Source organism: Dryas octopetala, chromosome 1 (genome assembly GCF_963921425.1).
Source record: "Dryas octopetala chromosome 1, drDryOcto1.1, whole genome shotgun sequence".
Taxonomy (NCBI): Eukaryota; Viridiplantae; Streptophyta; class Magnoliopsida; order Rosales; family Rosaceae; genus Dryas; species Dryas octopetala.
Genome location: NC_141366.1, coordinates 12,306,065 through 12,330,743, shown reverse-complemented (window position 1 = coordinate 12,330,743; position 24,679 = coordinate 12,306,065). Strand labels below are relative to the sequence as shown.

The window sequence follows — 24,679 nt, the reverse complement described above, 5'->3', positions numbered from 1 at the left end:
CTATGCTGACTTTCGTTGTTCACATGCTTGGGCATGACAGAGATTGAAGTAATCTAACCAGCTTCTTCTCTGGGCACTTTGCTCCATATGTTGCAGTTTGAACTTGAGAAATTCCACTTCTTTTTCTAAATCTTTTCCCTTTTGCCTCAGTGCCTACAAAATGTAAGAATATATAGTAGTTACTGATCTTCTCTAATTTAGCAAAAACAGAATTATATAATTACTTTTTTCAAGGGAATGCTATTGTACTTGTATAGCACTATACTTGTGTTAAATCTAGTGTACACGTTTTACCTGGCTTTACAGCATTTTACTAGTATCATATAAACCTTCCAACTAGCTTAAGTTTTTGAGTTGAGTGTTATTTGTTACACATTTAACATGATATCAAAGTCCAGTTTTGCTTAATTATCCACTCTTTTTAAGTCTCATCTTAAGCCCACCTTTGGTTGGCTCTTCAAAACATATGGAACCTGCTTCATGAAGCCTATTCTATTCATCAATCAACTTTGGGTCTCACATTTACAATTGAAGGTTTAGCTAGCTGCAGTTCATTTTATTTGCCTCGTGACCATATTTTCAACCTTTCTATCAGTATTTTTGCTTCAATAGCCAACTCCACAGCACGTCCGATTCAATCTGATCTGAACCAGAAGAGGGTGTTACAGAAAATAGTCCCACATTGATTAGATACAATCATTAATACAGATATAAGTATCATATCCACCTGCAAATAGATTAAGTTTTTGGGTTAGAGTGTTGATTTCTTACTTGCCAAAGTCAGAAAGGGAACTCTAATCTTTCCTGCTACCTACTGGGGATTTTACCTCTTTTATTTTTTTTTCTTTTTTTCTTGGCATTTCTATGATCCTTTCAACAAATAACAAATGGTTTCTGGATTACCTCTATTTCTTGCTTGCGCAGTTCCTCTTTTCTAGCTTCTGCTTTAGAATTTCTATGCACCTCATAGATAATAGCAATTCCTGCAACCTAAGTAAACAAGCAGGTGGATCTTATGTGGTGATTAATTTCAGAAAGGAACAGCAGCTCATATGCAAATTTTCTAAAAGCAAGAAAGAAATTAATGCTGAAGATTAGAATCAACCAAAAAATTTTCACTTCCCTCAGTTAGACTCTGAACCTGCCATGCATTAACTTCCAGAAATTGCATAAGTTTCCTCCACAGTAATGCAACATTGCATCCTAGAGACAGTGGAAAAGGTAGTATAGGAGATATATGGTAGTTACCGCGAAGACAACAAATTCCCCAAGCAGTTCTGCAGCAGCTGCAACAGCTTTTGCTTCATCCAGAGGGCGGATCACAACGTTTGTTGCACGTCCATATAGACGTCTTTGCACGTTTGTTCTGAAACGATTATTTGCCTGATTCCAATAGCAGTGTGAACAACATAACTATACCAGAAATAGTTTGGATACATGTCCAAAGAGAATAAATTCTCTCACCCTGTAATTTCATGGCATTTATAAAAACATGTTCATATTGCTTTATGGCATAATTGGAAATGGATTTATCTTATTGCATGATTTGCATCCCAATTGTCATCTTTGGGGTTTCATTCTTGGAAATGCCTCCAATCCTTGGGAATTCATACAGTGAATTATGGGGGTTAATGCTAAACAAGGTTATGCATGTTATGCTTGATTCTCATATGATACTAATCTTGTGCTGACTTATATATTGAAAACTACGTGGACCCTTTTACAAAATTTTGATCTGTTCTTTGTAGCATATTGACTACTACCTAGTCTATATTGTTGGTTTTTTCTATTGGGACAATTGTTGGTCACAAGACTCACAACTCACACAGACAATTCAAGATTTCAAGTTCTTGTGGAGAACTTGAAGAATATAAGGTAAATCGATAAATATGAATTAGAAACAGAAGCAGTGTGATCCAAGATCCATGTGGGGATTATAGCATAGAAACATTGTTCTTTTATTAGAAGCACAATCTACAACAAACAAATTTCACATATATATATATATAAAATAAAAAAATAAAAAAAGGAAAAGGAAAAGAAATAGAGCAAATGATTAGAGTAAACCTGAGCAAGGCTGATGATGTACTCACGGAACCTAGGGTGCAAGCCAGCCTCTGCTTTGAGCCTATTAGCTATGGGCTTGGAAAAAGTTCTTATGGCTAGTGTCCCAAGCTTGATCAATGGAAGCATTCTCTCTCTCTGAGTACTGCTTGTGCCTTGTTGGTGTAAAACGTACAAGATTATTGGGTGTACAAGAAGAGTCTTCAGTTGCTTGACCAGAAAGAAAGATAGCAAGATAGAATGGGATAATTTTTCATTAACGGAAAAGATGACCACTACTTCTATGGCAAGTCCGTCGATGAATTATTTACACTTACAGCCTTTAAAGTTTATCATCTTTTCACATACAATCTCTGGGGTTTCAAAAATTACACATAGATTTTTTTTTTGAGTAACAATTCAAAAGAGATTGGTAGGCAGTGTTATACTGTTTTCAAATTTATTTTTACTTTTTTGCCAAATTTTTACAAATAGTACACGTAGTAGTATGAAAAATATTTCAATTTTTTATTTATTAAAGTGATATTAATATTATCCTAGGGATCTCAAATTTGTGGCAATGTTTTATATGTTTTCCATCTCACACTTCCGTGATATTATCATTAAAAATTTTACATTCTACCATGTGCACGTCACGTGATGGATCACATAGGCCAACCTAGTTCCTATTTTACGTAAGAGGTGATAAAATTCACTTGAAAAGACAATTTCACCCATCACATAAAGTGCACCTGGTAGAATTTTAATGGTAATTTGATAGTGTGAGATTGAAAACATATTGAAGCATCGTAAAAAACATATTGAAGCACAAATGTAGAATTAAAATATCACCCAAACCATATATGCCATTTGTAAAATTTGATCTTTTTTTAATCTCTAAATATTTATTCTATGAAAAAAGCCCATTTTTCAATGGAGGGTAATTTTATCTACGGTAAATACCTTATGTTTTAGAATATTAAAAATGTCCACTCACTGAGTCACTGATAAATAAGCCTATGTTACATATAGAAAAAAAAAAAGAAAAAGCGTTGAATAAGGAGGCACCGTGTAACTGTAAAGTGACAAACAGTGACTACTATTCTCTCTGGTAAATTAGGGTAGATTTGATTGCATAAGCTAGAATTTTTGTGTTTGTGTTGGCTTATAAATTTTTAACATATGTTTTAAAGAAAAATACAGAAGGTATATGTATAAGTATCATTTGGATTTGTATAAGTATGTAAAAAGATGTGAGGTTTGAGTTAGGTAGTATTTGATTCAATTTGCTGAAAATCTCTGTAATATTCACGAGAAGAATAGAAGGGTAGAAACAACCAATTTTACAAACAATGGTAATCTGTAACTTTTATATATATAATTATTATTTTTCAATAGTTTGCAGGGGCCATGACCCCTCTTAGCTCCTTCTATGTTTGCCCCTGCAAACTAAGAGTGATTTTCTTCAGTCAAGTTTGAGCACTATTTTTCCATGGATCTGCTTCTTCTCCTTTGCCTCATGAGCCTCTCTCACCTGGGTGATGGAAAATGTTTTCTCCACCGGTATATTCAACTTTCCAGCTTCAGATAGCCTCCGGATCTCATCTAACCCTTCCGAGTCAGCTCTCATGTAAGTCCACCAGTATTCTACACCATCAATAAGAAGAACACCTGTTTAATTGTTCCTAAAGATCCTTTGATCTATGTATTTCTAATTGAAACTTGAAAAAGACCACTGCAATGCTAAAAGAGTATTGTCCAAATGCAGGAATTTCACCACATTTATAACCAGTTAAATAGACAAATTGCAAGGCATATATATATAGGGTTGCAAAGGTAGTCAACACCACAATGTGTGTTTTTGGTGTCAAATGTCACTAGACAAAGACTAACCTGAACTTGGTTTTAGACTGGATTTTGGTTTTTATTATTTAGTAGAATTAGACATGCTTATTATATCAACTAACACAATAAACAATGAACTAATGACAAGAGTGCAGCAACACAAGCCTATTTCATCAATATTATATTCTTCCCTCTACTCCATTTTATGGCCTTCATCCTATTAGGTCTGCAAACTGATAAAAAAACCCATAAGCAAACTAAATTGAGGCAAAAAATATAAAAAGGTTTAAACCACAAAAACAATGACAAAATCACATTTTAATGAACTTGTGAAAAGATATCCACAATTTCCCAATCTTAAACAAAAAAAATGCACTTAAAGTATGCACATGCTGAAACATGTATCATAAAGGATTTGTTGGATTTACCTATTCCATGTGAATACCGGTACTGAATCTGTTTCTTCAGCAAAACAGCTGTAGCAGCCGGAATACCAAAAGCTATTCCATACCTATCAGTCAAGGATGCTGCCTCACCCTACAACAAAAAGAGGATAAAAGCCTTATAAGTATATCTGGCAGTATTTTGAAAGAAAACATCAAAGGTCCCTTGAGAGAAGTAAAACAAGTTTCCATCTCCTACCTGAAGTGTCATATAGTGTCCCCCTCTTTTTAAAAGATTTATGCTTATTCTTTCTGTCTCTGGAACACCAATGGTGTCCAAGACAGCATCAAACTTCCCCTTTATTACCAATTCAATGTCCTGCAAATCAAAATGTTGACTGATCTAAGCAATCATTCTTGGTTGTCACCCACTTATGCACACTGAAATAATTTTCTACATAAGGTACCAGAGTTCACACAGCTGGTAATGTGGAATGAAAGACAAGTAATAGCTGATTACATCATCACCTCAGCAGTATAGTCAACGGCCTGCTCAGCACCAGCTGCCAATACTCGATCAACACTTTTGCTTCCACAGGTAGTTGTAACATGGCACCCTTTGGCTACTGAAAGATGAATTGCAGCCAAACCTACAGCTCCTCCACCCCCCACCACTAACAGCCTTTGCCTGTGGAGATAAGATGCAATAACAAATAGATGTTAATGAGAATTTCCAAAAACATATAGCAACTTTAAAAAAATAATAAAATAAAATAAAAACTATTAAGAAACAACACATTTTATTAATAAGTAAAAAGAAAACATTCAAATACAGTGAACCAGCAGTCCCCTAAGATAATAATCATATTCTCTACAACTTCAACCATCACAACTACACAGCCCAGACACAATCAAAAAATTCACAAAAAGCCTAAGAAAACTGCTGCCTCTCAATCCATGTCCAGAAAAGATATAGCAACTAGGAAAATAAAATTTCATATTTTTTTATCAACAACTACCTAAAAAATGCAGGGCAGATGATTATATTTTGGAGTGAAAATTTCATCAGGGCATATCAAGTGAGGTGATGAAAAAATTTTGTTATGGAGAGAAAAGGCCAGACAAAGACAATCTTCTCTTATACTGTTAACTACCAAGCAGGGTGAAAGAAAGATGAATAGACACAATGATACCCTTATGAAAATTCAGTCTATACTGATAGCAAAAATGGCAATGACTTGCTGCTCATGAGAACATATTGAACCAGATAATTCAAGATACTTCAAAGGAAGTTAATATCTGAGATAGATAAACATACCCCTTAGCTATCCTAGCAGTACTGCTGAGAGCACGCCAAGCAGTCAGAGCAGCAAAAGGAATGGCACTTGCTTCCTAGGATCACACCGAGTAAGATAAAGCCAAGTTCTATAGTCAGAAGGCAATAAACACAACATAAATATTAAACTCTCTCTCTCTCTCTCTCTCTCTCTCTCTCTCTCTCTCTCTCTCTCTCTATATATATATATATATATATATGTGTATATGATGATGATCATCATCAATTCTTAATGTATATTGGAATCATGAAAGAAATGATTACACAGCATAGTGTGCTCATATAAAATGCTACATTGAATTTCACCCATCAATTACAATCAAATTTTGGTTATCTGCTTTATACCTTCCCCTTTCTAGACCTAGTTAACATACAGAGATTTCTCCTCTTATTGCTATCTGCCAATATTCAAAAAGCACCTTCACATGTGCTGCTTCATATTGGTAGCATGAACAACTTGAGTTCTGTATCAGGTGGTTTCTACTCCAGTTCATATCCTAACCAATCTAAAGCTAAGAGAACAGATTTTTTTAATTCTACTTTCTGTGAAAGGTGAAAAGCTGAATGGTGCTTCTTTTGCCCCTTCCCCAAGTTGAAGCTAGTGAGCCTTCAAAATATTATTTCACAAGTTAATCAAAATAACAGCAATGAAAGCCCAAATCATATGGTACAAATGTTTTAAGGTGATTAAAATTTTCAACCTACCACTAACACAATATCAACGGCATAACAGACCACATAGAGCCAAACCAAATTGATGAAAAGCCAAAAGCCCACCAAGTGTAACATTCAATAGTTCTTTAGATAGAAACACAAAGTATAACATTTACCACGTGTGTAATTGATGCTGGTTTTGCTGCAAGTTCATCTTCGGAAAGGATTGCATAATCAGCATATGTACCCCTCACGGCAGTCGGATGTAATGCACCAAAAACTTCTTGTCCAACACTCAGTCCACGAACCGAAGATCCCACAGCTGCAACTTCACCACTAATATCACGACCCAAAATAAGAGGTAGAAGAGGTCCAAATATTGAACGACCATAGCCCGATCGCATCTGAAAAAAATTAAAACCAAGAACACTGAATACAATGAAAATCTTATTGCATGGTATTAGTGCGCTGCCACCTCATCCGTATACAATACTATGTTGAATATATTTATGAGAGTTAAATCAAGGCATCAAAGTTATCTACAAGCCATTTGTCACAATTGGAAAAGAGCAATTGTAGAAAAATCAATTATAAATATATCTTCAACTTACAGTTGTTAATGTTACTGACTGATCAAACTAACGTCATTACTCAAACATTAAAGCTCAACATGTATATTTATGTAAGAAATGAACAGAATCATAGCACCAACAGACTCCGAAGCACAGTTACTGTATAAATGCAGCTGAATATTTAAAAATATAAATTGAGTGCCACAAATATGAACTCTTGGTTCAAATTATCTTAGGAATTGGAAGAACAAATGGAGAAGAGGAGCTGAAAATCAAACTAATTTGCGTTGTTTTCTCAGCAACCAAACAGTGCATAGAAATGAAACAGCAGAATAAATTTCCAAACAGGGAAAGAAAAGAAAGAGATGACTACTCACCCTGGTATCGAGGGGATTGATGGAGACAGCACGAGCGCGAACTAGGACCTCATTGGGCTTGAGATCAGGGACGTCGACATTGAAGCGGAGCTCCAGAACCTCAGGCCCGCCGAAGCGGGGCAACACCACCGCTCTACAGCTGGTGGCGATACGCCGGAACCCTACCTTGAAGTAATTGGAGTCGGAGACTGAGACTCTGAAGCACCGTGACCTCAGAATTCGCATTGTCGGTTCGCGATCAAACCCAAATGCTCAGAGCATCAGAGAGAGAGAGTTTAGGGTTTTAAAGAGAGAAGGAAATGTGATGTGGCCTGGGAGTGAGGGTGTGAAAGAAGGAGAGAGTCAGAGAGAGACGTGTCTGTGTTTTGGTCCGCAGGGGAAGGAGAGGGTTCGTTGGCTATGTTGGCAATGCGTCGTTGCTTTGGTGCTGGATTTTGTGGGGACCACCTATTAGTGTTTTTACCAATTTTTCATTTCTTTATTTTTTTCTAAATTTGAACGAACTCAATCGACTAGACCTAAAGTGATATTGAGTTTCACACTTTCACTATTACCCTTCATCTTGATTCTTTTTTGGTTGAACCCTTTATCTTAATTTAAACAATATATAATTGGTGTTCATCTTTCTCAATTCTCAATGTTCATGGCATATAGACCTAAAGTAATATTCACACTTCACAAAAGAGCAATGTTACTTGTATCATCTCAACTAACATCTTGTATTTCATCTTTCTTATAGATGTAGAACCTCAGCTATAGTTGAGTCTCACCTCATTACGCTAGATTTTTAGCTAAAATGGTACAAATAATTTTTTTTCTTTTCATAATGCAAGCACTTACTTTATGCCCAAGAAAACATTAAAAAATAATTGAAAAATTAGGGTTTTAACAATTTGAGGTTAGAGTTGAAATTGTAAGATCTTTAAACTAGTTATTTGACCAAACAAAGAAAAACTAGTGCTTGACATTCAGAATTAGTATACAGGGGAAGCTCACTGATGAAAACCAGTGATGCCAAGAGGCCCTAACCGGTATATTACTCATCCTTTTCAGGAACAGGAAGTTGCTAACATAGGTTGGTGATGACAAATTTGCCAAGGCAGCCTGCTAATTTCCTTCTTGCATCTTTTCAACAGAGCCACCAGAAGCAACGACCATAGCAGGGCTGCTTGTGATTACAGCACTACCTGGAGGAACACTAGAATTTCCGGCACTAATAACAGTGTTGGGTTCAGCTTTTTTAAATTCCGGAGTTGTAGCTTGGGTAGCTAAAGAAGCATTAGCATGCAAAATTGGGGCCGCCAATGCTGCATTTGCATTCTGCTGCTTTTGTATCATTTCAGCAGAAGTAACAGTCGCCATAAAATGATCCATACTTTTCTGCTCTGCTGATACTGCCTCATTCACAGCGTGAAGTTGTTGCAACCTGTAATCCGTTTCAGGCCTACGGCAGACCTTCCTTAGTGGAACAATTTCCTGACAAAATGAATGTTACAAACATAGTTACAGAAATCATTAAATGAATTCATAGATTGGTGTGCAGTAGAAGTATTTAATGTTGAAAAATGGGAAAGTGAACGGTGCCCCATCTTATGAAATTGTTCAGTGACCAAATGAGCACACCTTCACAAATTAAAGTCTCGTTTGGCACTGCTTTTAGAATTGCCAAAAGTGGTTTCAGATTAGTAAAAGTGTTTTTGGTTGCGTTTGGCAGAAATAAATAAAAGTACTTATGGGTTATAAAAGTGTTTTGAAGTGGTTTTTTGAGAAGCACTTGATAAAAGTGAGATCCTAAGGAAGCACTTCAAGTGCTTTTGCATGAAACACTTGGAATTTTTATAAAAATTTGTATGTGCTTCTGAATAGAAACGCTTCCAGCAAAAGTGCTACTGAGCGCTTTCTAAGTAGTACCAAATGGGCCCTAAAAGAATTATATAGACTATATAATAATTTGTCATATAAGGACATCAGAAAAACATGATTTTCTTTCCAATTACAACTTAAAATTTTGATTTAAGTGAGCGTATAACTTTTGAATGGGCTGCTTGCATCATACCTAAGGATTTATGTCTATAATAACCAAAAAGGAATTTCAAAAAATCTTTGCAAAATTATGTCACACTAAGAAATAAATCTGAAAGAGAGACAAAACAATACCTCAGACTGATCATGAACATAGCGCACTAAGAACCTACACCGGCATCCTCTCACATCATGTCTTCTTCTTTGAGCATCAAGGACATGGGCATCAAAGTACAAAGCCTGCTCTTTACCTTCCTGAAAAATTTAAATCCATCAAATTTCCAAGAATATCTGATCAGAAATAACTTCTCTTCGCTATAGATCCAATATGGTTCTTTCAAGGACTTAGATTACTATGAATGCCACCTGAAAACATAGTATGAGATCTCCAGGAAGCACTGCAACACACTCTGATGATTCACATGGGAGAGAACGCTGCCTGACATGCTTTCGTACATTAACCCACTCATCCTCCTCTGGTCCAAATCCAGCAAACCGAACCAGCACTTCCTGAACAGCCAGAAAGATTCAATCAAAGGAATTGTTATAATGACCAATTTTATCTTTCATTTTACAACAAATATCAAAGTTGGGTTAGTAGGGACTCAAAGCTTAGTTCAATGGAATTGAAGCAAAGTATTTAGTAAATAACTAAGATAGTCAGAGCACCATTCAAAGAAATTCAGAACAATTAGAAATAATAATAAGCCTATAATTAATTCTTTTTAACGACTTAATGCTTACATACAGAGAAACTGAGCTTAGAAAATTACCGGATCACCACTTTCCAAATATCTATGAGATAAAAAGTTAGCAACATCGTACCTGAGTACAAACAACACTGAAATCAGACAATAATAATCCACTTATGAATCTAATTATTAAAAAAATGATAATTCATTAATGACTAAAAGAAAATTATATTATTGGAAGGATGTAGAGAAACATCAACTAGAAGTCATAGACATGAAGGAAAAGAGATACTAACCATGCACCATCCCTCCCAGATTTAGCTTCAAACTCCAAGATAGAATGTTCAGAAGCAACCCTTGAGCCTGGGACTGGTTAATAAAAGAATATAAGGGCAAACAAAATCCAAAGTATGACAAAGAGAAACTTAAAGAGAAAGGACCTTGATAAGTAACACCTTTCTACAGATTATGTCTGTTTCTTGATTCATAATCATTCTTAATGACCGTTCAGAACTTTGAGTGACCTTTAAAAAGGGAACCTATTGTCTACATTACTTCTCAAATGCCCAGTAAAGACAATAAGGGTTGTAAGTTTGTAACCGTTTCTTGTTTATTGGTCAATGATTTCATATGCAATTTTTCCTGAACTTTAATATACAGTCAACAATGCATTGCCAGAACAAAAGATACAACTAGCTGGATATGTGCTTTTTAGAGTGTGATGTTTCTTATACATGGAAACATGTAAATCTTGTACCTTATCAAAACACAGCTTCTGTTATTTCGATGTCATAAAGCACATTTCAAGAAACATTTAAACACACAAAATAAAGTGAAAAGAATAGAAATACACTCAAACTGTATTAGATACTTTGAAAATGATACGATAATATGTAGTATTCCTTTCTTGCTTCCTATCAAAAGAAAGCATGTAGTGTTCCTTTCCAGCCAGGGCACGTTTACTAATATGGAAATGGAGTGTAAAAGGAATTGGAGAGAGAAGGAATTGGAGTGGAGATGAGGCATTCCCATTAAGCCGTTTACTATCTGGAATAATAATGAAACTGAAGTTGATTCTGACTCCTGTGTTTACTAATGAACATGAATCGTAGTCAAAACTAGTTTAATTACTAAAAAGTTTGAGGGTTGTTAAAAAAGTTTCATTTTCTTAAGGGGTATTTTGGGGTTACTAAAAAGGTTTGAGGATAATTTTGGTATGAAGCTATGACTCCAGGTGGAATGGGAATCAATACCAAGTCCTTCCTAAGAAGTGTGATTGCTGAAAGAAGAGGGTTGTGATTACTGATTTTGGAGTGGGCCCCACTTACTTTTTGATTCCCAAATGTAAGTAAACACCGGGATGGAGTGGAAAGAGAGTGACTCCTATTCTTTCCACTCCCATTCCATGTTAGTAAATGTGACCTAAAAGGTTCCACGCATCAACATATCAACTGCTAGAATTTTGTGTGCAATAACCTTCAGCATAAACATTTCATTGTGTTGAATCATGCAGCTTAGACATTTTATGATCTCATAAGGTCTTTCATTCAAAATAGATGTAAAACATGCAACTACACAAATATAATAACTACATCTTAAGAACTCTAGTTGCTAACATCCCTATTCATCTTTTTCCGATCATTTTGGGTGGTGTTAGTAACATTTATGGCCTGCTAATTAAAATTTGCAAGGTTTTCCATTCAGCAGTGACCTTCAGACATGCTCTCGAATATACAATTGAAGAATTAGAAATGTTTCCCTTTAATGTGAAGAAGAAATAAATTGCAAATCAGATTGTGTGTGCACCAGCAAGAAAAAATTCAATTTATCAATTGCAAAAGAGTTTTTTATATTATTTATTATATACAAAATTGAAAAGAGGTCCCTAGATGATCTACTTTAATCCTATAGTGGTTTTAAAAATATGATTCAATCAAAACTCAATCAAAAATTAATTAAATCATTTTCTTAAAATTTGGGGAGTCGATAACATATTGTAAAACTGCAGAGTTCGGTGAGAATTTGATATGATTGTATTCTTCTCATGTAGAGGTATTTAAACTGATTTACAAGAATTCCTAATACAGCTAGGAAAAACCAATAAGGAAATAATTACAAGGCCAACTATCTACAGCGAACTATATGCTATTACAGCTAATTATACGCTATATATGATCCTATACACTATAACACATATGATGTAGGTCATCTCATGTGTCATGTCTAACAGGCATAAAGTTGAGAAACAAAATGATCCAAGAGCAAAAGTTTACCCTTACAATACATATTCGCAATCCATGCATCTATAGATGGAAAAGAAAAGGCAGCAGAATTACTATTTTTTTTCCTTTTAGAAAAGTGGATACATACCATTGATACGAAGCCAAATTCTATTATCAATGATCAAAGACATTAGGCAATTAATTTTTTAAAATTGACAAACTGAGCGCGTCTTGATCAGTGATGAGTTTCAGAAAGGAACTACATATCCCAGGACACATTCTAATTGCTTAAACTTAAAAAGAAAAAACAGTAAAATAGGGGTAGCAATAAATAATTTTAAATTGGTAACATGACAATGAATTTGATTTAGTTCACTAGAGGGTCTAGATAACCTAGTTCTTGAGCTTTGACACAATCATGACCTCTTAAACTTTATCCAGATTTGGATAAAACAAAAACAATAAATAAGTTTCCACAATACAAAAAAATTTCATAGATATTGCAGAAATAAGAATTTCATGGGTTGTACTATTAATTTAAAGATATATTGGAGTATAAGGTAAGGATATATTATGATATGCTTTCAAAACATTTTATTACAAACCTTTTTTTTTTATTCTTTTTCACTTGATAAGATATGATCCCATGATTTCCATACCACATGAGCCAGGGCTCAAGGGCACTTTAGGTCTTATTATTTAACCGACTGTTGCAAATCATATTAATTTTCCATAAATGCATATCATTTCATATGTAATAGCCAAAAATGAAAATATATTTGACTGCAAAATTCTTTTTATTTTCTGTTAGTGGCTTGCAAGCCTAGAAAGTAACTAAAATAAGAATCCTCCATTCAAGATCCCTCCTTAGCAATTCATCCATGTACATAAATGCACTCAATGGTACATAACAGTCAAGGTAAATGATTATAGAAAGTTATATATAGAACATGTAATACACGACACGTGATGGTATCCATTCAGATTATAACATGTATACAATCATTAATATCTAAAACCCTAAACCCAAAACAATACCCTTAAAATTGTACATGTGTTATAATCTGAATGGGTTGGTGACACCATGTGGTGTTACGGTCACACACAAAATTTTTCGTAGTACGCATAAAAACACTAAGATGACTAAATTTGGCTACAAAGTGAATGGTAGCTCTAGAAGATTCAACTTCAATAAGGTCAAGTGACTGCGTAATTAACTTCCTTGGAAGTCCAGTGCATTCTAAAAGATATAGTCACATACCAATCAACGGAAATGATTATAGGAAGTTATATAGAACATATCACATACATAAAAACCAATATATGCCTATATTATACTAACCAGTAACACGTATCTCTAGAAAATTCAATGTAACTAACTACATAATTAGCTGGCTAGGAAGTCCAGTGCATTCTAAAAGATATAAGCATATAATACCACCAGATAAGTAATCCCCTAACTAAGGAAAATGAGAAAGGAAGGATATTAAACTAAGAATAGAGCAGGTTCCATTCTACCTGAAGGAGCATGTATAGGAGCAGCTATAGGTTGAGGGCCTTGAGGAACATTTCTCACTGGAGTTGAATCATCCCGAGGCATAGGTGACACATTTAACTTCCCAAGAACTTTACTTGATTTTGCCCTAATAGCATATCGCCTATTTTGGAACCAATTCCAAACCTATAATGAAGATCATAAATTACAGACAGACTTACATGATTTCTTACAAAAAAAAATTACAATGGAAAATTATCATACTTGCTTCATTTGCACTGTAATCTTGCCTTTTCGTTCTGCTGATTCACTACACCAACAACAAGCGTCTCAGTATTGAAGAACAAAATCTATTCTCACCAAAAAAGAAAAAAAAAAATCTAGTAAAACTCTAAAATTTTTAAAACTGAGGCACACCTGAACTTCTCTGCAAGGGCCACAAGAAGTTCACGTGCTGGCATCGTATTATTGTGTTGTTGCAGAATAGCTTCCATCTCGGCAACCTAATAAATGTAGCAATTTACATGGTGTCATTAAGGGTTTCTAAAATAGCAAATACCTTGAAGAAAAACTAATGATTAATCATTATTATATAATCCTCTGAAGGATGGTTCTTGTGTTGATATAGCAAAAATTGTCAGAAGCCAATGATATGCATATATGTATGGGGAGGGGGAACCATAAAAAATTAAGCTACAGACATCAGTAAGCAATATCAAGAAGAGTCCAAAGAATTTATTAAAAACTTGAATGGAATTCCAACATGTAAAAATTTCCCAAAGCAAAAGGAACAATCTCAGTATAAATCAAGCACAAACGAAAGAATTCAAAAAAACAGGCAGAAAATCAAGCAAATATAACCATAATCTAACTAACCCATTTAAGAATTATGACTCTAAATTCGAATAAATGAAAAATATGCCATAAGCATACAAAAATTTGAACTCTAATGTCGAAATGCAGCAGATTCCCAAATACAAATAATATTGAGAAAAAAATCGGTAAAAAACAATACAGAGGGAAAAGAAGAAGATTATAAGATACCTCAGTCTGCGTGAAGCGGAAGGCAGGGCCTCCGTTACTCGGAGGCCTACCCATGACAGCTCTGTGTGTGTGTTTGGAACTCTCAGAAGAAAAACAGAGAAGTTGGGAGATTAGAATGAGAGAGGAAGACAGTAGATTGTGAAAGGGCTTTGAGTGTCAGAACAGACAATTTTTTCACAGAAATCCGGCGCAAAAGAAATGAACAAAAACTTGGGTGTTATATATTACGGAGGGATTAGGTGGCGTTTGGGTTGCAATCTAATCTTATTTAAGGTTTTTGAAGGCTGGAAAAGAAAAATTGGGGGCAAGCGTGGCTTTAACTTTTTAACTTGTTTCGTCTAACCTCGGAAAGCGATACTCAAGACCTGTCCACTAGCAACCAATCACCCCAATGTCTCTTCTTTAGAAGGTTTCGTTTTTAATCATCTTTTTATTTTCGAAATTCCATTTTCAAAGGAAATACTTGTTTGATTACATTTTTAAGTTTTTATTTCATATGTGGTTCGGGTTGTAATTGTGTCATATTGGGTCTTATTTAGGTTGGGTCCCACATTGGTATAATTGTAAGAGTGGAGGATTATATCCACTAATCACTATAAGGACTCTCACTCATTTAAAAGGGACTCCCTTTTTAGGAATATTTATAAAGCTCTTACGTTCTCTCTTGTAAACTGTACATGTCGCCACGATCACATTAATCGATCACGGTGAACCATTATATATCATGCATGTTCTTTGTGTGTGATTGTAATTTTATCCATGCCTCTGGTTGGCATGGTCCAATTTTTGACACCAACATTTATCATATATTTATTTTTACTTTTGTACGATTTTTTTATTTTTTATTTTTTTAGAAGTAGTTAGAATTTAGTTGATTATTGGAGATATAAAACATGGTTAGTGGGGTTGAACTGATGATAATATAGACAATTTTTTTAAGGGAGACTTAGAGTGCAATCCATTTTATGAGTCTTTCTTTAACAAAGGCCGGTAGTGATTTAGAGTTTTTAATTAAATCCTTTCATTTTTCTTCTTTAACGGCTTTATGTTAGGTTTTAACTCTAAGATTTTGGGCTCCGCCCAAAATCTCAGAGTTAAAACCTAACATGCAACCTCTACAAAGCCCACTCTACACCCTAAGAGGGGAAATACCCTTCAAATCAGGGAAGGACTTTAATATTTATTAAAAAGATTTTCTTATAAATTAAAATGACTTTATTATAAATTAAAAAGATTTTCTTATAAATTATTATGAATTAAAAAAATTTTCTTATAAATTTTAAAATATCATCGGTCTCCATCTAAAAACTGTTTTTCTAAAGGACTTAAGCTTAATTATCTCTTTTTTTAATGTTAAATTTTGTTAGATTATTTATTTATAGTTTTGCCCTTAGTTTATTTAATTTGACTTTAGAAATGTTGGTGTCTTACATCCTTAATAAAATTCACCTATAAATTAATTATTAAGAAAAAAGTGAGGGATTTCAAATGCTCATGAGAGAAGTGTTAATTTAAATTTTGTACTAAATACTTAATTTTTTTTACATGAATTTTATTATCATAAAAAGTTATTTTTTAAAAAAATTTAGTTAAAACAATTTATTAAAAACTCAAATCCAAATTTGTGGACAAAGTTCCTTTTAAGTTGTCAATAAATTAGTTTTCATATACCTATATTTTATCTAAGTAACGAAATAAAAAGGTATTTATTCATCCGTAAAAAAAGAAAAAAAGTTCTAATATTTTGCACAAAGAAAGCACTATCAATGTGTTACCAATCGAGCCCCTTTCACAGATGAGGAAATAAAATCCGCAAATGATTCTTCTCTGAATATGGGTTCAAAACCTATCCGTTTAAAAATAAATAAATTTTGCTCAAATCTCATACCCACACAATAAACATCCTTTTTGGCAAATATCTTCACTGAAAACACAGCCAGAATGTTTATACCTTCAATATTACCTAGTACAATGGAACCGATCAACTTGGCTTATAATCCAACCATATTTCCAGAATGATAACACCGACATTTATAAGATGGACAAAGGGTTCCATCTCAACACAACATTCCACATTAAACTTTATGGGAAAGCATAAGAAGAAAAAACTAGATGAAAGAACCAACCAACTGGTAAAATTATAAAGTACAACAGAGCAAGAACTTCCACAAATATACAATACTTATCAACATGATGTCAGTTAAGCGTTTATTCCACAATTTTGGCAAAGCCATCCTCATATCCATATGAAATTCATATTATGTTACAAAGTACATATACACACCAAATATAGAACAAAATGAAAAATATACATGCTTATTATATAGGATTCAAAACTACCAACGTTTACAAACACCACATGAAGAAGGTCTAGTAACAACAGTGAACTCTGAATGATCCTATCTGCTTCCTAAGCACCATCATCAACACCTGAATAATCCTATCAGCTTCCTAAGCACCATCATCATCAACGGTGTTGACCCGCTCACATTCATCTATCCATTCGCTATATCTGCAATCAAGGAATTTATGGTCAGATGCACGGGTAAAAAGAGGAAGATAGAAAGGAACTAATAATTAACAAATTCACTAGCCAAAAAAGAATTATGAACACATTCATAAGAATTGCAACTTACATGTCGATGGGTTCCGTCAAAGCTGCAAAAAAAAAAAAGATCAAGAGTTACCAACCCATCAGGAAGTGACAATCGCTATATGAAAGAAGAAAAGTATCTAAACAAATTAATCAGTCAAAATCGGAGTTACCACATTTAGCTACGAACTAAAGAAATTTCTACTCAGTTTTCCAATCCAAAGGTGGTATACATTCATTTCCAACTATCCTTTTTTCTTGTCCACATACCATACAGTCCACACCATTTGTACCATAGATAATCATATTCACAAGTTCATTCGGAAACATATTTTCATGTTTGGAATTATTTACTTAATCTCCCTACATCTCATATATGTTATTAACTGTTACAACCAAAGTTGGTCGCTTGCAAAACTCAAATGCTCTTAAGAATAAATGCTTGGTGTTACAGTTTTGACTACGCTTATCTATACTTCTGGTTATATAATGATCTAGCCATACTGTTATACTCCAACATTGGACCACATAATCACCCAGAAACAGCACAGTATAAGAAATTCTGTGTATTAAATGAACCCCAAGCACTAAGTCTGAATAATAACAGACCAAAGTAAGTATTTAATATACCTGTGATGGTTGTGCTGAAACTCTCCTGGCAAATGCTACATATAGCCTCACCAATCAAGTTCTTCATGTCACTAAAACAACACATAGAACCCAGATAAACTCAATGTTCTCCTAAGAAGATAAATATATGAAAAGTGGGGAAAATAGATTAAATCAAAACTTACATGCGGCATTCAACACTGCTCCCATGGTTGCAAAAGGGGCAACAGAAAACAGTATCAAGCTTGTCCATGCGCTTCTTAGCCACAGGCTTCGCCTTGGACTTTCTCTTGCCCATTTTTCAACAAATTTCTGTCCTATTACCATTATTTCAACACATTAGCTCGAATTTTAGGCTGTCAACCAACAATATATGGCCACCATATGGGCTTCCCTTTATACATAGATGGTGCAATGTCTACTATCATAGTAAAGAATATGCTCAAATTAAAAATTACATTCAACCCTGTGTGCGTGCGCGTGCAGAGAGAGGGTTTTCCACTAATTTCAATTAAATAATATGGGGTTTAGAAAAGCATTGAGCCCATAGAAAGCTATATATAACATAATCACCAAAAACCTTTAGAATTGAAAGAAAACTTTGTTTCACCAACAAAACAAATAAAGAAACCTTTACTTGTTAATTGAAAAGGAAAAATCTTTTACACCGGAAAAAGTACTGCTGGAAATTCCGAATTTCACATACACATAGTGGTGGGGTGGGGAACCCTAAAAAATTTACACCAGAAGAGACAAAAATTGAAGTCGGAAAAGGGAAATCAAGAATGCGATGAAGAAGAAACCCTAAATTGACATGAGAAGCAACTGAGCATTATGTTGGAGCTGAATGAAAAGAAACCCTAAGATTACGAACCCTAAAACGGAGTTTGAGGAAGGAGAAAGCAAAACCGTACCTTAGTGAGAGACAACGCACTTTGGAATCGTCTGCTTGCTTTGGAAAATCTAAATTTTTGCCGGGGACAGAGGTCACAGACGGTTGTCACGGTTCGCGTCTAAATTTATAGGTATACGCTTGGCGGCTAGGCGCCGTAAGAATCAGTTTTCAAGGGTAAAAAGGTAATTTCGTTTCTTTTCTTTTTTATGTCGGCTCCTTAAGGCTCAGAAGAGGTATTATAATCCTTCTGACTCCTGAGTAATGCACTAATGCTATTAGCAAAATAATTAAATAAATATAAATTAAAAGGATGAACTTTGTTTTTTTTTGCAAGTAAAAATTAAAAAGACAAAAATTCTTGTCCAATCAAGTTTACGTTTTTTCTTTCAGAGTGAAATGTGAATCAATATTACTTAATCAAAAACAATAAATTTAAGGTGAGCTTGCATGTGGTTTGTTCCTCATTAATTTGAGTGCTTCATGAGAGTTTGGATTTGTTGTCCCTAATTTGTATGTTCCATTCTCTGTCTCTTCTCTGTCTATTGACTTCTCTACAATTGCTTCTTAGACAAGATTTTGCTTTGGGGATTCTAACCACAACTTCATGTGTGGGCAGTAGAGCAAGATTAAATGCAGTAAAACAGGAGCTAACCCACAATGGAGTTTACAGAGTCTATCCTGTTTGGTAGATAATTTCTCCAAAAGATTGACATACAAGGAATAGTTCAGCTGACAATAATGAAAACTTTCCTCCATGGGAAAAGAAAGGCAATAAAACTACAAATTTTATCAATTGAACAGTTAAAAATTAAGCCATGAGATTATGTGTAGCTCTATTGGGTGAAAGAAATTGTTATTGTCTGGTAAATCCATCTTTTTTGTTCTTCCTTCTTACTATATGGGATCTGTTCCTTGTGAATTGAGCTTAAGTTGTATGACCAGCTTCCAAATTGATAATGGAACTGTAAACAGGAAGTCAATACTAAGATGCTGTTTCAGCATGGTCAGTTTTCAAATCATCTCCTTCCGTTTCTTTTTCGGCTTGCGTTTTTTCTGCTTTTGTTTGAGCTTAATTTGATCTTTAACTCTCTTTTCCCATGCTTTTTGGTTTTTCTGATAAAGCAGCATTGCAGCACGAGCATCTTCTATCTGAAACAACATCATGACTATCAGTGTCTGGAGTTTTTGAAATCAATATCCTAACCCTATAGAGTCAGATGTTGTCTAGAGAGTCAGGTAGTAATACAAATTTCCAATATAACCTGGACTGAGTAAATAATAATAATCATCATTAAACAATCAAAATACTAACAGGGCAGTGCTCCCCATTTTGGATCTTAACATTGAGAAACTCAGCTGCAAGATGCCGAAGTGCCCTTCTGGATCCTTCCCTGCTTCACCAACCACAAATTTTGTGAGGACACATCATAATACTTGAAGACTATCAGCGAACTTTTAGTTATTAGTTAATAATTAAAGAAAACAAAAATTACCTCATAAAAGGTTGATACTCTAATGTATCCCTCACGTCCTCCTTGGGATGACTTAAAAGCAATGCCTGTTTAAGTCAAATTTTCTGATTAAAGATTCACATCTATACTCTACACAAACCATATTAAAAGGACAGATACCTTAAGATCATTGTGCAATGCATGGCCCACAAGAATTTTCCCTTTAATCAACTCTGCCACTCTTTTCTGAACAATTCGAAAATCCTTTGCTGCAGATAACAACAAAGCCCGAGGCATTCTATAACTGTAAGTATAAATTCACAAATATTGTTCTTGCAATCCAGTTATAGTATAGATAAATATCATTAAATCATTTTAAGACCAACTTGAGATAGTATTATATCTAAATTTCTAACTAAGTATCAGCAACCAGGATATTGCAATGTATTATTAGCCGCTTTACACATACAATCCCATAGAATAGAGTAGAGTGGATGAAGTGGAAAGATGCATCCAGAGCACTTTGTAAACAAACTATGCTGAATGGTACAACATATTGGGCATTACAAGAAACAAGATGTTATCAATGGACCTAACAATGTTGAGAATGTTAGAATGACGAGGTGGTAACTGGTAACTGGTATGTGGTATGTGGTAAGATGAACTTAGTTTACAGGACTGAGGTATGTGGTAAGAGGACACAAAGTTTACAGGACTGAGGTATGTGGTAAGAGGACACATAGTTTACAGGTCTGAGGTTGGCACTAAAGAGGGACACCCTAACCTGCTGAAGCAAAGGAGCAAGCTTATTTAAGACATAGTAGAATAAGCACATAGGAAATGATTGTCAAAGAAAATATAAGGTTGTAAAAAAAATAATAAAAGTTCATGTAGCTGACCCGAAGAAGAAATTAATTTTAGCTATGTTGCACTAGTTCCACACAAACTATCAAAAAATGAGTTTGCACATAAAGCACAGCCTTCTTTACCAACCAGACAAAAAAAAAAAAAAAAAAACTCCCATTCCAGAAGGATGACAACAACTTGGTAGCAGCTCATTCTAACATTTCTCATTTATTTTTTTCTAAAAAAAAAAAGAAAACGAATTTTGTATACAAGTTGTGGTGAAGCAAACCTACATTCATATTCAAAAGAGCAGTAGAATATAGATAAAGTCAACCTTTTCTCAAGTCGTGGGGACGAATGCCACTTATTTGAGTACGGAAATCAACAACACGATCTACTGGGCGAACAAACTCATCATATATAACATTCCCCCATTTATTTACCTGCCATACAACTGTACCATCAGCAATCAGTGATACTAATAAGTTAAAGTACCAAGTGTAATATAATATCTAACTAACAAAACACATACTAACTACCAAATTAACTAAGGAAATAACAGATGCAAAACTGTTTGCAAAGATTGCCAACCTTAGAGAACCAACCTGCCCAACTACAATTTGACAGAAAAGTAGATAAAAGAAAAGGAACTAAAGAATACCAGTGTAACTCGTCCAAGGGCACTTTTGTTTCCTTGACCGACACCAACCATTTCACAATCCATGGCTACTGCATCTGTCACACTGTCAAATGGTTTATATGTTAAGTGTTACGACCACTCAAAGCTCTTAAAGGGGAAATTTACGGACCATAATATCTCACAGATAAAAGTGAAAAGAGACTCTTTGATTTAGCAAGAGGAAACCTATTTCAAATTAATGCTTCAGTTAATTCATGTTCCAAACTAATAAAACATGTCTATTTAGTATTTTCCCCTGAAAGGATAAAGAAATATGACAGATATGACAATATGAGAAAATGAAAGATATGAGCTATTTCTTCTGTTAAAACCAATAAGTGGTACAAATTAGAAACAACTTACTAGCACATACTTTCTTTACAAATTACTTAGTTTATTTAAACAATTTTTTGTATGATTAGACAAGCTACCAATTTGTTACCAATAGACAATTGTTCACAAAGATGGAATTCATTATATGTTACCTCGGGTTTGATTGATACCAAAATTGGCATAGAACAGCTCTGTGTTATTCGATATGTGAGGCCTAAAGGTTATGAAACAATGGCTACTTTTTCAAGCTCTCAAATAACTTAGGAGATAGGGAATGGTAGACAGAACTGATATCTCTTAATTATAACTTTTAGGATTGGAAAGTACAGCTTTCAAGCTCTTGTTGAAAATTGATAGAGATGAACTTGTAGAAAATTAAAAGAGGCGAGTAGGAAAATCAAATCCTAACCATCACGCATATAATCTGGTTAGGCATCACACCATCACTCCTATGGGTACCATATTACAAATTCTCAAATTCAACTGCATAACTGCTACAAATTCTGATAAACTTGTTCTACATTGACTTGAAGCCATCAGTTTCCCAAAACCCAAGTGGTGAGCAAAGACAAACTGAAACAATTAATCTCTTGTCTTCGTACCCTTTACTTTTCTCATAGTTTAGTATCCATAAACAAAGAGAAGGAAACTTCAACTCAACTAAACCAATAGACTACTTATCTGGAAATTCACATTTAAACAAAATCCGAATAACAAACAAAGAAAAAAGATATTTTCTTTTCTTTTCCTGCATTGTCTCGGAACCCAAATATAGCATCAAATAACAAATATCTCAAAAAAAAATCACCTGGAATCATCATTAACAGGAGTGAGAGGATTGACATGAGAAAGAGAACCATCCAACTCTACACCTGATCTCTCTTTCCGCTTCCCTGCAAACAAAAGTCCCAAAAAAGATGCTTGTGCTGTTAAAGAAAAGTACTTATAACTTACATAAATCCTGAGCAAGCCCAGCAGTGGCTGAAGGATAACAAAGATGCTTGTGCTGTTACCTAAGATGGTATTTCGGGTTTCTGTATCTGAGTTGTTAGATGGTTTTGGAGGCTTTGAGCCATGGCTCTTCAGCTCTTGCTGGAGTTGAGCCCAGTTGGGATTGAGTTGAAACTGCTGCTTCTTAGGGTTATTTTTCATCTTCTTCCTTCTGCTGGAATCACAAAAGCGCGAAAAGAGCGTATTCACTGTGCTGCTGTGCAGTGCCAGTCTGAACGACGGCCCAGATATAACACAGAAACGATGATTTTTTAGCTTTTTTTCAAGTGATCAGATGGATTATTATCTCGTTTACACTTCACCACTCTAATTAAAAATTAAATCAATTTATCATCTTAATTATAAAAAATTTATAATATTACCCCTCCATCCAATTCTATCAGTTAATCCATCAAAAAAGATCACGTGAGATGCACATGCCCTATTTTTTATGAGTTTTTTTGTCATTTCAAGCTTAATCCTTTCTCTTATTTATCTTTCTTTCTCTCACTCTCACTCAGTAACTCCGTGGTCTTCGATATGAAAAATGGGACACGTGCGTCTTATGTGATTTTTTTTACTGAAAATTTGACGGAATTGGATAAAGGGGTGATATTGCAAATTTTTTAAAAGAGTAAAATGCAACATTGATCCACATGCTTTTAATATTTTTCCATGTTGGTCCACGATCTAATTTTTGTCTTACTCCAGTCCAGTTTATAATTGACGTGTCCCAATATAGTCCATTCCGTCACTTTTGGGCTAACATTCGTCTATTTTCGTCACTTGCCGCACACGTGAGTTTTTTTTAGGGCAAAAAAGTCTTTTCCTGCGAGAATAACCTAATCTAACCTATAACATTTTTACTTCTGCCATTCCTCTGAGATCGAGAAGAGTAAAAGAGACAAAAAAGCATAGAGAAAGAAGGAGGGAAAGAGGAAGAAGAAGGTAAACTTAGTTTTCATGCACCCTCTGTTTTTCTTTGGAATTTAACTTAATTGTCATTTCTGATTTTGGTGAGTTTCACTTAGTGATTAAAGAAGTTCTTGTGACCAAAACAACCTACGAATTAAGTGAGAATTGATAGAGATTTCGGGTGGGGTGTAGAGAGTAATTTTCAGTTTTGGGGTTTCTAAGTTTCAATCTATTTGGTTGTGTTTTCTTCGATTTAAGTTGAAGTACAAGTTATAATTCATTATTTCTTAATCATAGAAATCAATTTGGAGTGCTAGAATCGAAGAAAATTGAAGTTGGGTGGAGTTTGAAAAATCTAGAAATTTTATGGGAAAAATGGCAGTAGTCGGGTACCTTACTTTGGGACCAATTATCTAGAGTTTTATAGCTTCGTTTTGAATGATCTTTATATCGTTGTAAATATGAGATGCATAATTTCAAAACGAGTATAAGATTGATAAATTTGGAGAAAATTTGATAGGTTAAAAGTCGAGTTGAATTTGAGAAAAAAAAAAAAAACTGAAATTCTGGAAAACAAATAGCTGAGTGGGAAGACGATGAACAGTACCACCAGCCACCCTCACTCAGCCTACGTGTACGGCACGTGACAAAAATGGACCGTTGTTAGCCTAAAAGTGACGAAA

The 24,679-nt window shown here is 34.5% G+C and overlaps 5 protein-coding genes across 7 annotated transcripts; all 5 read right to left on the bottom strand.

The window, feature by feature from the left end:
* LOC147297967 (OPA3-like protein) lies at nucleotides 1-2,193 on the bottom strand. Its single transcript, XM_086229707.1, has 4 exons — nucleotides 2,068-2,193; nucleotides 1,249-1,383; nucleotides 904-990; nucleotides 1-153 (listed from the first exon to the last, which is right to left on the bottom strand). The coding sequence occupies exons 1-4, from the start codon at nucleotides 2,191-2,193 to the stop codon at nucleotides 1-3; spliced, it is 501 nt and encodes a 166-aa protein (XP_086085833.1).
* A 1,148-nt stretch (nucleotides 2,194-3,341) lies between these two features.
* On the bottom strand, nucleotides 3,342-7,588 carry LOC147297966 (GroES-like zinc-binding alcohol dehydrogenase family protein). The gene is made up of 7 exons (XM_086248836.1): nucleotides 7,211-7,588; nucleotides 6,438-6,665; nucleotides 5,590-5,663; nucleotides 4,800-4,959; nucleotides 4,531-4,650; nucleotides 4,317-4,425; nucleotides 3,342-3,690 (listed from the first exon to the last, which is right to left on the bottom strand). Exons 1-7 carry the CDS (start codon nucleotides 7,433-7,435, stop codon nucleotides 3,509-3,511), a joined length of 1,098 nt encoding a protein of 365 aa, XP_086104962.1. The 5' UTR covers nucleotides 7,436-7,588; the 3' UTR covers nucleotides 3,342-3,508.
* A 485-nt stretch (nucleotides 7,589-8,073) lies between these two features.
* Nucleotides 8,074-15,007, bottom strand: SHH2 (DNA-BINDING TRANSCRIPTION FACTOR 2). The gene is made up of 9 exons (XM_086248827.1): nucleotides 14,686-15,007; nucleotides 14,059-14,144; nucleotides 13,906-13,951; nucleotides 13,665-13,827; nucleotides 10,221-10,293; nucleotides 10,006-10,057; nucleotides 9,599-9,742; nucleotides 9,368-9,487; nucleotides 8,074-8,686 (listed from the first exon to the last, which is right to left on the bottom strand). Exons 1-9 carry the CDS (start codon nucleotides 14,737-14,739, stop codon nucleotides 8,318-8,320), a joined length of 1,107 nt encoding a protein of 368 aa, XP_086104953.1. The 5' UTR covers nucleotides 14,740-15,007; the 3' UTR covers nucleotides 8,074-8,317.
* Nucleotides 15,008-16,848: 1,841 nt separating this feature from the next.
* On the bottom strand, nucleotides 16,849-18,947 carry LOC147297964 (transcription elongation factor 1 homolog). 3 transcript variants are annotated; one of them, XM_086253757.1, is made up of 6 exons: nucleotides 18,802-18,947; nucleotides 18,073-18,204; nucleotides 17,909-17,979; nucleotides 17,322-17,343; nucleotides 17,116-17,197; nucleotides 16,849-17,074 (listed from the first exon to the last, which is right to left on the bottom strand). In XM_086253757.1, the coding sequence occupies exons 2-5, from the start codon at nucleotides 18,183-18,185 to the stop codon at nucleotides 17,137-17,139; spliced, it is 267 nt and encodes an 88-aa protein (XP_086109883.1). In that variant the 5' UTR covers nucleotides 18,186-18,204; nucleotides 18,802-18,947; the 3' UTR covers nucleotides 16,849-17,074; nucleotides 17,116-17,136. The 3 variants fall into 3 exon arrangements, with proteins under 3 accessions (XP_086109883.1, XP_086109875.1, XP_086109891.1); XM_086253749.1 differs by having other exon boundaries at nucleotides 16,849-17,197; XM_086253765.1 differs by having other exon boundaries at nucleotides 16,849-17,197; nucleotides 18,073-18,199; nucleotides 18,802-18,920.
* Nucleotides 18,948-19,371: 424 nt separating this feature from the next.
* On the bottom strand, nucleotides 19,372-23,356 carry LOC147297963 (Polynucleotidyl transferase, ribonuclease H-like superfamily protein). The gene is given in 9 exon segments (XM_086229147.1): nucleotides 19,372-19,811; nucleotides 19,814-19,931; nucleotides 20,095-20,173; nucleotides 20,276-20,340; nucleotides 20,414-20,502; nucleotides 21,414-21,522; nucleotides 21,741-21,822; nucleotides 22,900-22,984; nucleotides 23,105-23,356. Coding segments are annotated over 9 exon segments (813 nt in total). The 5' UTR covers nucleotides 23,244-23,356; the 3' UTR covers nucleotides 19,372-19,764.
* Between the last annotated feature and the right edge of the window lie 1,323 nt (nucleotides 23,357-24,679).

Bases quoted from the DNA above. Each gene is read 5' to 3' on its own strand.
- LOC147297967 (XM_086229707.1), bottom strand. From the start codon at position 2,193: ATGCTTCCATTGATCAAGCTTGGGACACTAGCCATAAGAACTTTTTCC. The intron at 991-1,248 runs GTAACTACCATA...TTGTTTACTTAG, and splicing joins GGGAATTTGTTGTCTTCGCG to GTTGCAGGAATTGCTATTAT. The intron at 154-903 runs GTAATCCAGAAA...TACATTTTGTAG, and splicing joins TGCGCAAGCAAGAAATAGAG to GCACTGAGGCAAAAGGGAAA.
- LOC147297966 (XM_086248836.1), bottom strand. From the start codon at position 7,435: ATGCGAATTCTGAGGTCACGGTGCTTCAGAGTCTCAGTCTCCGACTCC. The intron at 5,664-6,437 runs GTAAATGTTATA...GTGTGATCCTAG, and splicing joins CAGCATCAATTACACACGTG to GAAGCAAGTGCCATTCCTTT. The intron at 4,960-5,589 runs GTATGTTTATCT...TTATCTCCACAG, and splicing joins ACTGCTAGGATAGCTAAGGG to GCAAAGGCTGTTAGTGGTGG.
- SHH2 (XM_086248827.1), bottom strand. From the start codon at position 14,739: ATGGGTAGGCCTCCGAGTAACGGAGGCCCTGCCTTCCGCTTCACGCAG. The intron at 14,145-14,685 runs GTATCTTATAAT...TACATTTATTAG, and splicing joins TCCGCTTCACGCAGACTGAG to GTTGCCGAGATGGAAGCTAT. The intron at 10,294-13,664 runs GTAGAATGGAAC...TTTATTAACCAG, and splicing joins TCCTATACATGCTCCTTCAG to TCCCAGGCTCAAGGGTTGCT.
- LOC147297964 (XM_086253749.1), bottom strand. From the start codon at position 18,185: ATGGGCAAGAGAAAGTCCAAGGCGAAGCCTGTGGCTAAGAAGCGCATG. The intron at 17,980-18,072 runs GTAAGTTTTGAT...GTGTTGTTTTAG, and splicing joins AGCAGTGTTGAATGCCGCAT to TGACATGAAGAACTTGATTG. The intron at 17,344-17,908 runs GTATATTAAATA...TTTTTTTTGCAG, and splicing joins TTTCAGCACAACCATCACAG to CTTTGACGGAACCCATCGAC.